Source organism: Prunus dulcis, chromosome 1, assembly GCF_902201215.1.
Source record: "Prunus dulcis chromosome 1, ALMONDv2, whole genome shotgun sequence".
In the NCBI taxonomy this organism is placed as follows: Eukaryota; Viridiplantae; Streptophyta; class Magnoliopsida; order Rosales; family Rosaceae; genus Prunus; species Prunus dulcis.
The window spans coordinates 43334280-43346976 of record NC_047650.1 but is presented as its reverse complement, the minus strand read 5'-3'; the positions used below and the strand labels follow the sequence as shown (position 1 = coordinate 43346976).

Below are 12697 nucleotides of genomic sequence, written 5' to 3'. Positions count from 1 at the left end.
ACAAAAATGTGAGTGGATAGTAAAAAATATTGGAAGGAGAAGAGTTTGTATGGAATTGGTTGAGCCATCGTAGGATTTCTTCATCCTGTTTTCCTTGAACTTTGTTTCTGTTGTATTTAAACTCCTTAGACATGCTCTGTTATCGCCCTTGCTAGGGTTGATCTTTGAGGCCGGAGGCCTTTGTTGTAAACTGTTTAATTGATTTAAAGCATGCTGCTGGTTGAGTACTTTAAACTGTGTTTTTGAGCAGGTTGAATTTTTGGGGAAATGCTTAATTTACAGGGGAGACTCTGCCAAAATTTTTAGTAAAGAGTCTCGGTTTCTAGTAAGTGGGCCCGGCATCGGGGTGATGTCGGAACAAAGACGGGGTCCGCTCCGGTCTATGGGGAAATTCCGAGGCGGGACCTGTCATAGAGAGTAAAAAATATTGGAAGGAGATGAGTTTGTATGGAGATTTGGTGTGGAAAATGAATTATGTGAGTGGAGAGTAGAAAATATTGTATGGAGAAGAAATTGTATGAAGAATTGGTGTTGAAAGTAGATAAAATGGTTAGGTATTTATAGGGAAAAAATACATACATTTTTGGTATTTTTTTAAAAAAAATTTCAGAATTTTTTCGAATTTTTATAAAAAAAATTTGGCCAAAAAAATGAGAACCGTAGGATTTCTGAAAAAAATCCAATCGGAGCCACCCGGTGCCGACACGTGGCAGGTAACCGTTGGTGGTGATGTCAGCACTGACGTCACGACGACGTCAGCGCACTTCAGTCAAATTTTTTTACCGTTGGCGTGTGTATTACACGCCCCAACGGTAAAAAAAATTTGAATTTACTGCGCTGACGTCGTCGTGACGTCAGCGCTGACGTCACCTGAACTCGGGCTCGAGCCCAGTCGATTTTCGCCCTTGGGCCTGCCCGGGCTCGTGGGACCCGCAACTTGCCCGAGCTGCTTTGCTCGCGCTGGAGCTGGACTTGGGCTGATTTTTGCCTTTTGCCTGGGCCAACCCCTCAGCGCTGTACATGCTCTTAGAAGATGTATTATTTGGCAAAATTATAAGGGAAATTGGTAAAATGACCCTTTGTGTATAAAACTTGGTTAAATTATCCCTATAAATACATATTAGTGCCCACATACAGCGGCGGACACACAACAGGATAAGAGGGGTTGGACGACCCTTTGGAATGCCGAAAAATTGGACGTGGACTCCAACGGTGACCCCTTGGCTAGCATGTGTGCGACCCTTTGGGTGCACGCCAAGTGCTCCATGAAAGTCCCCTTCCCCTTTGTCCTTCGCTGCACGCTAAGGTTAATTTTTTTTTAAAGCTCCTTGTCACATCCCGGGATCGGCTCCGTCGTAGCAACATATTGTCCTCTTTGGGCCCACCTCTCTGCTCGCACGATTTTGTTTCTGGGAACTCACGAGCAACTTCCCAGTGGGTCACCCATCTCAGGATTGCTCTAGCCCCTAACTCGCTTAACTTCAGAGTTCCTACGACTCCGAAGCCAGTGAGCTCCCAAAAGGCCTCGTGCTAGATGGATGCGGGTGTGCACATATAAGGCACACCACCCCCTCTCCGTTGGTTGATGTGGGATCTTACACTCCTGGCCAAACGATGTCGTTTGGTCCAGGCTCATCAAATTATTTTTTTAATGACCTAGCCTCAAAACTACGTCATTTTAAGTCAGCTTTTAACAAAATTTTATAATTTAAAAATAAAATCAGTATAGCCCTTTTACTCGACTCCACCACACCCCCAACCAAACTCTCATTCCCAAATAAAAAGCACAATTCACTCTCTCTCAAAGCCCTAAGCCCCAAGGTCTAACCTCCACCACCACTTCGCCAGTGTCAACCACATCCTGTCGGTAGCCACTGCCAACCATATTTATGGAATGAAATTTTTAATATGATATTATTATGTTTCTGTTATCATATTGATATGAAATTTATTGATTATGGTTTATATTTATTATGTTTCTTACTGATAGTTGTTATGTTTTTTTTGTTTTGATTAATATGATATTTTTTTTTTTTTACTGATAATGTTATGTTTTAAAAGTGTTATTTTATTGTTAAAAAAATTTCGGAACTGTTACATTGTGACTCCTTAGCCGGAGAATCCTGATCCGCCACTACCCACATATCATCTTTTTGACACTTTTGTTTTTCTCCCCTAAAATCGATCTATGCTCTCGTTCGCTCTCTCCCAAACTCCCTTCCTCAATTCCCTAGCATATTATTCATCAAGGTGAATCTACATGTCACTTTTGGGGTCATATGTGATTGGGTTGGTACGCCAAATATCCCTTGTGTGTCAAATTAAAGGCTCAGCGATATAACATGTCAACACTCTTAAAAAAAGCTCCAATCATAATTCGACCCAAAAAAAAAAATTCTAAATAAAGTTACAAGATCATAGGACAACATTACATGGCTTTGGCCCAAAAAAAAAAAAAAAAAAAACAGTGATAAAATTGAAATTTTTGGTAAAATTTAGTGACGAAAAAGATATTTAACCAAGTAACTTAATGGAAATTAACAAGAAGTCTATAAATTACAAACTTTAAACTTTGAATAATTTAGTGACCAATTTAGTTATACAAAAATTCAATTACCAAATTAAAATTTCATGTAAAACTCAATAACTAAAAAGTATTAACCCTTTATTTTATAACTTGAACTTGAGATCACTTTGATTATTGGTAGTTGATTTGTTAATTAAAGTTTGATCATTGTGATTTTCTTTGTACAAAGGTACAATGCAATGTGACCAAAAATAGCAAGAATTAAATTAAACTAAATTAAATTACGACTTTAGCGTGGGGACGTAGGCACAGCTAGTCTCGAGTCTTTGACGGGTGAGGTAAAGAACTTCTCTCTTTCTCTCTCCCTCTAAAGTTGAAAGCCCCAAGGGCAAAAACCAAAACTCCCTCGACATTTTCCGACTGCAACTCAATCAATCATGAGCAACGAATAGTAAGCTAAATTATTTTCCTTCTTCCCAAACATCCCATTTCTCTTATTTTCCCTCCCTTTCTTTCAGTTTTATTCACGTGCCTAAATTATCCTACGATTTTGTTTTTCTTTGTTTTTTTTTTTTTTTGGTTTTTAGCGATTATCTGTTCAAGCTTTTGCTAATTGGGGACTCGTCCGTTGGAAAATCTTGCTTGCTTCTCAGATTTGCTGTGAGTGTCTTCCTTCCACCTTTTCTGTTTCTCCCTTAGATAACAATTATGCTATTTTTTATTCCTTTTTCAATAATAATGGAAATAGCCCAGTGAAGAAATTTTAGGGTTTTGAGATTAATTTTTCTGTAATTAGTGCTCAAATTAATACTTCTTTTAATGTCATTTATTGCTTTCAGGATGACTCCTATGTAGACAGCTACATAAGCACCATTGGAGTTGATTTTGTGAGTAGATATATCTGTACATTTATTTATGTTTATGTATATATAAATGTAAATGTATTTGTGTACTTATCTTTGGTGTTTATGGTTTATTTGCTGACATTTTCTGTCAATTTTCAGAAAATCAGAACAGTGGAGCTGGATGGGAAGACAGTCAAGCTGCAGATTGTGAGTAGAAGTTGCTCTGTGTCTAATACATGGGTCCTTTGTCGTATTAAATGAAAATACTTGTTTTTGGTATGGGGGGCGCAATTAGTTTTGCATGTATGCTTTGATAAATTGAAATCTATTGTTATGGGTCTATTTTGGGTCTCAAATAAATTGGCAGGGTTTTATTTCTATTTTGGATTTCTGGTAAACATTGTTCTCAGAATTTGATAAGCTTAGGATGTAACTGCACTTTGTTAGCTCTCTATTCGCATGCCTTTTCTTTACAGAATTCTTGATGAACAGTTAAACTTAACTAGAAATCATTTTGTTTCAAAACATTTGCAAATTGTATGTTTGCATTGTGAAAGAATAGTTCTAACTAAAACTAATATAAACCTTTTAAGTTAACCAAGTCTTACCTACAGAGATCAGTAGAAGTATCAAAATTGACAAGGGAATGTTATGTGTGATGCCTCATGGAAAACTAAACAGGCTGTTCAATTACTCTTGCTGACTGATAGATGAACATTCTGTTGGCAATTAACATTTGCTGCTTTTTCTGTCATTTAGTGGGATACTGCTGGACAGGAGCGATTCAGGACTATAACAAGCAGTTACTACCGAGGAGCACACGGGATAATTGTAAGATTTGCATGCTTGCTTTTATTTTTCTTAAGCCTTTTGGTGTAACTGACGATGTTTTATTTATTATAAACTATGGTAAGTCTGCTGTTAATCCAAGCTTAAATTTACTTTCTACGATTTGCTCTAGTCCATGAACATGAACTGAATATTTATTGGACCTTGATTTTGTTGACAGAAAGTTTTGGTCTTTGAAATTGTTAAGGCCAAGTGCTAGTATGACTATACTAGAAAAGTTATTAGATTGAAATTTTGGATATGAATGAGTATCTCATCAGTTTATGATGCCAATTTCATTGGCATTATGTGTATGGAATACAAGTTGCAAATTAGTGGTAAGTGAGTGGGTCAGATGTTTCCATATTGTCTTGCTGCATGACCACATGGTTTGATGAAAGAATGGTGAAAGAGCATGGATGGACCTTGTAAAGGACTTGTGGGCTCACTAAATTGCTGCAGTTGATTTGCATTATCAGGTTACCTGATAATGTTATAATTGTTGATGCAGTTTACTGATACCTCTGTATATAATTTATTTTCTTTAAATCAAAGAGAAAAAGGTTATGTTAACTATCTCTCTTTCCTTTCTATGTTAAAATCAGTAGTGAATGAAAGTGACTTCTTTTGAAGCTATTCTGCAACATTAACTATGAGTCACTTTCGGATCTTACCACCATTGGAAAAACTAGTATCCTATATTGATGAGCAAGATGAAGTGGTAGTTTCTCATAATAATATGTGTGAGTTCACTTTTTCCTGTGTATGAAAGAGTCTTAATTCCATTGGAACTGCCACAGATTGTCTATGATGTTACTGAGATGGAGAGCTTCAACAATGTCAAGCAGTGGCTGAATGAGATTGACAGATATGCAAGTGACAGTGTGTGCAAACTTCTAGTCGGAAATAAGTGTGATTTAGTTGAGAACAAGGTTGTTGACACACAAACGGCCAAGGTACAAATTGTAGTTTAGTTGCCTGAACATTTATCAATCCAATTTTCGAAATGTAAAAATTGTTTGGGCAATTAATATGCTCACTCTCCTAAATGCATCAAACCCGTTCCATGAAATTGGTAAGCTACAGGCATGTTTATTATGTATTACCTTTTGTATCTATATGTATGCCCCATTACGACTCCATTGCACATACTTAATGGATATTTGACTTGCTAATTTGTTACTTCACACCTCAACATTGACTTCATGCTTTGCATTATGTTATGGTCAATAACACTGTATTACATGTTGGAATTGCTGTGCTTTTGTTATGTATGACTGATAGGATCCATTTTCTATGGAATTAATACTCAATCCTTGCTTCAGTTCTCAACTATCAAATTAGAAAAGAATCCATATTCTGGTTATTTTTAGTTCATATTAGAATGGCACATACAATATCTTCTTTGATACGAAGAAGTGTAGCTCCAAGTATTTGTATTATCAGAGTGGGTGTTCCAGATTGAAGCTCCTGGGGATACTTTTCTGGTCAGATGCTCCTCATGACCCTCAGGATGTATATAAATTGTTTAGTTGGGGACAGTTATTATGTAGGGTTGGCACTGATGAAAATATAATCTTGCTGATTAAGCTGTCTATGAATAAGAATGATATTTATCTTAGCTGTTTATGCCAATTTGGCTGCCGGACGTACTTACGAATGCAATTCAAGTAAATTTTAAATATATATGGACTGACTTTTTTTTTGGTTGAAAAAAAACAATCGCGATAATTGCGTGCTGAGGCTTAACTTTTGTTTCTTGTGTTTACTGACTCACTGTAGGCTTTTGCTGATGAACTTGGGATCCCTTTCCTCGAGACAAGTGCTAAAGACTCCATCAATGTTGAGCAGGCTTTCTTAACAATGGCTAACGAGATAAAGAAAAAGTAAAACCACTAGTCAACTCTTTCATGCTATGATCACTTGCTTGAGACTTTCTTGTTATAAACTCCCCTCCCAGAATATCTGCTCCAAAGATAATCGTAAAATATCTGGGTAAAAACTATGTTGCATGTTTCTTCTTTCAACTACCCTAAAAGAAAAGGAGGCTGATATTTCAGAAACATCTTGTTGGGGTTCATAATCGACATTTGAGTTGATAGGGGATGGATGTGTAAATATGTAGTCATCCCCTTTGCAGTAATTGTTTTTTGGGTTTCAATTTGTTTACTAGATTGTGGTTTTACGTGCTGGTAGTCTCTTAAGTTGGTAACTTTTTTTTTTTCTTTGCTTTTGCAGAATGGGCAGCCAACCAACAGCTAACAAGTCGAGCGGAACTGTTGAAATGAAGGGACAGCCGATTCAGCAGAATGGCAATTGTTGTGGTTAGCCATTCCCAATATCAAATCTGTTATAAAATTGTAAGACAGTGGAACTGTGTTGACTGAATTGTCATGTGGATGTTTCGGAAACTTGTAAAATATTGCCTAGCTTGAATTCTTATCTATGGGAAAATTCGAATTAACAGTTAGATGATGATGATGGGTACACCGACTATAACCATTGAAAGGAAGAAGTCTCGCTGCAAAATGATTGGAAAAAAATGCAAGTCTTGCAGTATTGTGAAGAATTGCAATATCACAAGGAAATAAATGCAAATATGTCAAAAATATGATACTCATTGCTCATTTAAACATAAAATGAAAGTTACTCCATACCAAATGCCTGCAAACTCAATTGTTGTCAGAGTTAGTTTATAACCATGCCACACGCCGGTCGCATGAAGATGACAAAGTTGATGTGAATTGATAAAGTTGAAACTGTAAACACTGATGGTTTCTTTCATTCGGTTACCTTCAATCGAGTGAGTTATGCAATACAATCCAGTGCTAGGCACCAAACGTGAGGTTGTGTTTCGTGGGTTTCTTTCATTCGGTTCAAATTGGTAATTGGCGTCATGAAAACCGACTGCAATATCATATGGAAGGCATACAATGAACTCGGAGAACTGGGTTGGTAATCCATAAAAATTAGTTTGTTCAAGTACTTGTCCAAAACAAAGAAAGTCTTGAGAATGGTTTGTAATAGCATATTTTGAAGGCAAGGCTTCCTGTGTAAAAAGGCAAACATCACTTTGTCTCTGACCTGTGAAGTATTTCTACAAAACAATCCAAACCTCCTGAGGCTTCATGTTCGATGCACCATCCATCTAATCATCACTGTTATATACCTAATGAAATATAGCCCTTATAGAAAAATTCTGGGCAACAGATAACAAATTATAGTTCAACGAGGAAGGAATAATCAAAAAAGGAAAGAAAAAAAAAAGAGTTTAAATTATAACCCACAAACAGATGGAAGAATCGGAAAGAGGAAGACAACAAAAACAGGAAAACTAAAAAATTAATCAACTTTAGGATGAAGAACAGCAAGTCTTCTTTGTATTGACCTCTGATCCTCCCGTGACTGCAATAGTCTTCCCTTCTTTAATGCTTGCAGGTGTTGGCTCATCTGATGAAAGAGACTTCTTGCTAATAATCCGGTATATCTCTGCGAGAATTGTCTGGAAAGCCTTCTCAACGTTGATTGCTTCAAGAGCAGATGTTTCAATGAATGAAAGGCCTTCTTTTTCGGCATAACCCTGGGCATCTTCTGTGGCAACCGCACGTAGATGCTTCAGATCAGTCTTGTTCCCGATCATCATGATCACAATGTTTGAGTCAGCATGGTCTCTCAATTCCTTCAGCCACCTGCTCACATTCTCAAATGTTGTTGGTTTTGTTACATCATAGACAAGTAGAGCTCCAAGGGCGCCTCTATAGTAGGCACTAGTAATTGCTCTATATCGCTCCTGTCCTGCTGTGTCCCATATCTGAGCTTTCACAGTTCTTCCCTCAACCTGACAAAGAGAACAGATGAGTACTCATCTTTTAATAAAACACACCAGAAAACTCAGTTCTTAAAAAGGTAATTGAAGGCAAGAACTCTAGAACTAGAAAATATTGTGGAAGATGACACATGACAGTTGGGATAAAATCTGAGGAAATTGTTAACTTTTGGGTATTTGTATTGTAAAATATGTCAAAATTTGTGTATTTGCGTTGCGTAATGGATAAATAATCATTAAGGATCACTGAGGGGTATCAAGCCTTTATTAAGTGTAAGCCAAAATATTGTCTTTCATCCACTCAAGTCATGATGCTTTTGCAAGAGGGAGAGCTTTTCGACATGATTCTAATTGCAAATGAGGGGGTGGGCGATAGAGGTGATACTTTGGTTGGATGAACCTGACCAATCCAAACTTTTGACAACTTGGGGAAGAATATTTAGTAAGTTCGGCAAGCACGAACATAATCTCTTAACTTGAGTAAAAAGTTGGGGAAACATAAGAAGAGGAAACTCCAACACAAGCAACTTGAGCAACTTATACATGAATGTTAATACATATTCATATATGAGGAAGGATCGAGAGGGTTTAGGATTGAGCATCTAGGGATTTTAACAAATGGCTGTTTTTTGGATTGACCTAGGGATATTAGATGGCCTTTTAGAGGCAAAAGGGTTTGGCAAAAGAAAAAGAGAGTGATGCAAAATTATTTGAAATCTGTGAATTTTTTGGTGATGATAAACGGGCGGCCAAGGGAGAAATTTGAAGCATCTAAAACCTATGGCAGGGTGATTCCTTATCAGCCTTTTTGCTTACTCTGGCATTATGCTTTAAGCCGGTTAGTGGAGAGAGTGCTAAAGCCTTGAAGAGCTCTATATTGGAAAGGGCCATTCGATGGATATGGATGGAGGGGCTTTCAATTGGTTGGGGTGTCAGTAGGTATTGGTATTTTCAGTTTGTTGACAATATCTTCTTTTGTTTTTGGGGATGAGAAGGTGGTTTTTAATCTAGTGCCTATCTTGCTATTAAATATTTTTGTTCACCTTACTTTAATAGTATTTCTGTTTCTTTTTAAAAACGTTTAAATCAGAATCTTTATGAAGCTAAAATTTTCGTATTCCGAAAGTGGAAACTGAGTTTTTTTCTTTCTTTGTTTTTCAAAATTAAAGTCCGATATATAAATTTGGTGTCAATATAAAATGTCACGTCAAAAGAGATGGAGTGAAGATCATCTCCAATGAAATGATTAGCCCTAACACTAAAATGCATGCAAAAATTAAAACAACCAGATGAAATACAGAATCATTTCATCAATCAAATGCTTTGTATATTAGATACACAATTCTATGAGCATTGTTTCTCTTGTTTCCTGTTTCAGTAAAAAAAACTGCATCTTTATTCCACATTGTTCAGTTCTTGAACTTTAAAATAATAATAATAATAATAAAGTAACTACATGCTCCGCTTAGATTTCAAAAGAAACAGTAACCAGATCAAAAAAATTGAGCTTGGTCCTCTATAGAGTGAAGAAAACACAAAATTGAATCCCTCGCCAAGATTTCAACAAACTGATTACTATAACCAAGAAAACTAGCAGATCTGCAACAATTTCACATTATACAAATTGAAAACCAATCCAGATCCTAGTTCAATTACGCATTTCTAACAAAACCCAGATCCAAATTCAACCAAAAAAGCATTAGAAACAAGCATAAAGAACGAGATCAAATCCGGTTTCGTAACAAATACAACCAAATTTGGGTGTGTGGGTGTGTAGATAATATATATTTACAGGAAAAAAGAGAGAGAAATGGTGGACCTGGAGAGTACGGGTGGCAAACTCGACGCCAATGGTGGACTTGGACTCCAAGCAGAACTCGTTACGAGTAAATCGGGAGAGGAGGTTCGATTTCCCTACGCCCGAATCGCCGATTAATACCACTTTGAACAAATAATCGTATTCCTCGTCCGGTCTTCTCGCCATATCTCTCTCTTTCCTTCTCCCCTGTTTTTTTTCTTTTCTTTCTTATTTTCTTTCTTATTTTCTTTATTTTTTACCAAAACAAGAAGAAAGAAGAAGAAGAAGAAGCAGAAGATGCGTGTGGGTCCGAGGAAAAATCAAAAGCGGTGATGTGGGTTTGGTTGGCACTTTGCAGAGATAGTTTTTGAGTCCAAAATGCCCCTGCCAGTTAAAATTTTTGCCCCAAATGACCCTGCCAATTTTAATGGTGGGTTCCTCTCTTGTTTATATTGGAAAGGAGGGTAGAAAGGGAAACGAAAATAAGAAGAATGGAAAGACATTTTTGAGCAATTCTGAAGCCTGTCTGCTCTCCTGCATGATTGCGTTATATGCTTATACATGTGAAAACAGTTGTCACATGTCTTCTTTATTTTTTTGTCCAAAAATAAATGTCTTCTTTATTTATTTATTTTGGTAAGGGAGATTATGAGCTTCTGTGTTTGAATCTCTTCTCATTAATATCGCTTAAATAATTAATAAAAATAAAAAAAATTTGTCGTTTTCCACACACAAAATTTCAATAGTGGGACATAATGGATTAATAAAAGCCGTTGATTTTATAGATGGCGAACCAACAAAATTAATGCATTCAAGGGGTATTACGCATACATTCTTAGGTTTTAAGAGACTCACTAGTGTAGTGGTTTAGAGTATTTATTTTCTCAGTCAAGGTTCTAGCATTCATGTTGTGTGTGTGAGTTTAATATGTTATATCGCTTATTTCAATAGGAAAGGTCATTTAAAAAATTAAAAAAAAAAAGTGTTGCGGATGGGGATGTCATATAGGACAAATGGTTTAAATATTTAAGTAAATTTAGGTTTTAGTTTTAGCTACAAAAAAATTTCACTTTTGGAAAAAGCCAAAACTTTTTCAAAAAAGACAGAAAAACCTCTCAACTTTCAAACCAAAGACATGCAAATGTAGAGGATTCCTTAGGAAATCCAAAAATAAATAAGGGCAATTTTGTCCATTTTGGCTTCTTTTAAAAATTTTCCCTCTCTTTTGGCCTTTTCCAAAGTCTCCCAAATATTTATTATATGAAAATTACGATAATTGAAAAAAAAATAATTTGTCCAAGATAATTTATAAGCAAATAAAAATGTTGGAACAGAGAGAGAAAAAAAATCACAGAACAAAAGGCACGTAACAATCAAAATTATGGTTTGATAGGATTATTTTTTGGGAGATTCACTATTATGGCCAGTTTGGCATTGCTGTGCTGTGAAAATAATTGATGTCAGATTTGCTGTGAGAGAAATCAGCTGTGAGAGAAAGCTGTTCGGCGTTTGGTAAAATTTTTGTTAAAAGTGTTGTTGGTATTGATTTTATGCATAATCAAAAAATGATTGCTGCATAATCATTAAATCCAGCGCCTCTTCGAAACTGATTTCTGTATAATCAGAAAATGAAAGCACCTCATTAGCTGCTTTCCTTTATAGCTTTCTCTCACAGCAATTTTTAACAATAAGTGATTTTCTCACAGTTTACCAAACGGGTTGAGCTTCTCAAAATTTTTAAAAAATCACTTATTACCCCAAATAAGCAATGTCAAACGGGGCACTTAATATAAGAGCCCAAATTATTTATAAAAATAAAAAACCTATATGAAATGGACTTTAGAAACACACTCAAAGCCCATTTACAACATAACAAAAAGACTTTTAACTTCTTTTAAATTATAAAACTGTCATTGATTTCTTAAAACAGACCACACCCCAAAAACCTCATAAAAAAACCCAAAACATTCAATATGGCATCAAAGTAATGTAATAATCAAAATTAAATTAAATAGGGTCAGCTTTCATTTTTTGAGTTTGTTTATAGAAATTAAATTGTGTAGAGTTTATTTATAGTTTTAGTGCTAAAAATGGGTATATAACTAAATATCTCTTATTTTTTTGGTTATGCGAATGTGACTCTTCAAATTTGATTGGCTTGACATGTCTGCAATAGTTGATTCATCAACTGCATGAATCAGTCCGGCGCTCATTACTTCAAACATGGCGGCTTCCAAAATTTATCTTTGCTTCCTAAGCAATGCACAACAACATAAGTTGTTTATTTCTAACAAAAAAATATTCCAATTTAATCTTGTAATATACAATATTTTATGCATTTTTTTGAGTTACTGGTCAAACATGAGACCTCATTCAATCAAATGGAGACATATATCACTAAATCAACCAAAGACTAGTTGATACAAAGATCTTAAAAGAAGGATATTCCGTATATTATCTAACTTCGGAAAGCTTTTGTTTGTGTTTTTTTTCTTTTCAAGTAACAAAAATTAACTCATGCCATCAAAAGTTACCTCTTATAGTTCATTCTTGCAAATCTGTTTATATATAGAAACTATATAGCAAAATATATTGCAAAATTAAGGCCAAATCATTCTAGCTCAACCCTTGATTTAAGACCAAATCATTATTTTCTAACAGATCCAAAAATAAATTCCGATGTTTAGAAAGTAATAAGTTTTATGTATGTTACTCCAGTTCGGATTAGACTAGGTTTCGATTATCTTTCTTTATTTTTTTTTTAAAAGTTTATTAGATCAAATGGACAAAAAGACTTAAAAAAGAGGAAGAGAATCATCCCAATAGCAGTACGGTAAAACCTTTATATAATTACTTTACTTTCAATCGAAAAG

The 12697-nt window shown here is 35.5% G+C and overlaps 2 protein-coding genes across 2 annotated transcripts; one reads left to right on the top strand and one right to left on the bottom strand.

The window, feature by feature from the left end:
- Positions 1-2823: 2823 nt before the first annotated feature.
- Positions 2824-6675, top strand: LOC117615765 (ras-related protein RABD1). The gene is made up of 8 exons (XM_034344908.1): positions 2824-2978; positions 3115-3187; positions 3367-3414; positions 3532-3579; positions 4132-4203; positions 5001-5156; positions 5983-6086; positions 6439-6675. Exons 1-8 carry the CDS (start codon positions 2965-2967, stop codon positions 6527-6529), a joined length of 606 nt encoding a protein of 201 aa, XP_034200799.1. The 5' UTR covers positions 2824-2964; the 3' UTR covers positions 6530-6675.
- A 532-nt stretch (positions 6676-7207) lies between these two features.
- On the bottom strand, positions 7208-10220 carry LOC117615764 (ras-related protein RABA2a). The gene is made up of 2 exons (XM_034344906.1): positions 9846-10220; positions 7208-8038 (listed from the first exon to the last, which is right to left on the bottom strand). Exons 1-2 carry the CDS (start codon positions 10008-10010, stop codon positions 7553-7555), a joined length of 651 nt encoding a protein of 216 aa, XP_034200797.1. The 5' UTR covers positions 10011-10220; the 3' UTR covers positions 7208-7552.
- Positions 10221-12697: the final 2477 nt, after the last annotated feature.

Bases quoted from the DNA above. Each gene is read 5' to 3' on its own strand.
- LOC117615765 (XM_034344908.1), top strand. The intron at 3,415-3,531 runs GTGAGTAGATAT...GTCAATTTTCAG, and splicing joins GCACCATTGGAGTTGATTTT to AAAATCAGAACAGTGGAGCT. The intron at 5,157-5,982 runs GTACAAATTGTA...GACTCACTGTAG, and splicing joins TTGACACACAAACGGCCAAG to GCTTTTGCTGATGAACTTGG.
- LOC117615764 (XM_034344906.1), bottom strand. From the start codon at position 10,010: ATGGCGAGAAGACCGGACGAGGAATACGATTATTTGTTCAAAGTGGTA. The intron at 8,039-9,845 runs GTCCACCATTTC...TCTCTTTGTCAG, and splicing joins TTGCCACCCGTACTCTCCAG to GTTGAGGGAAGAACTGTGAA.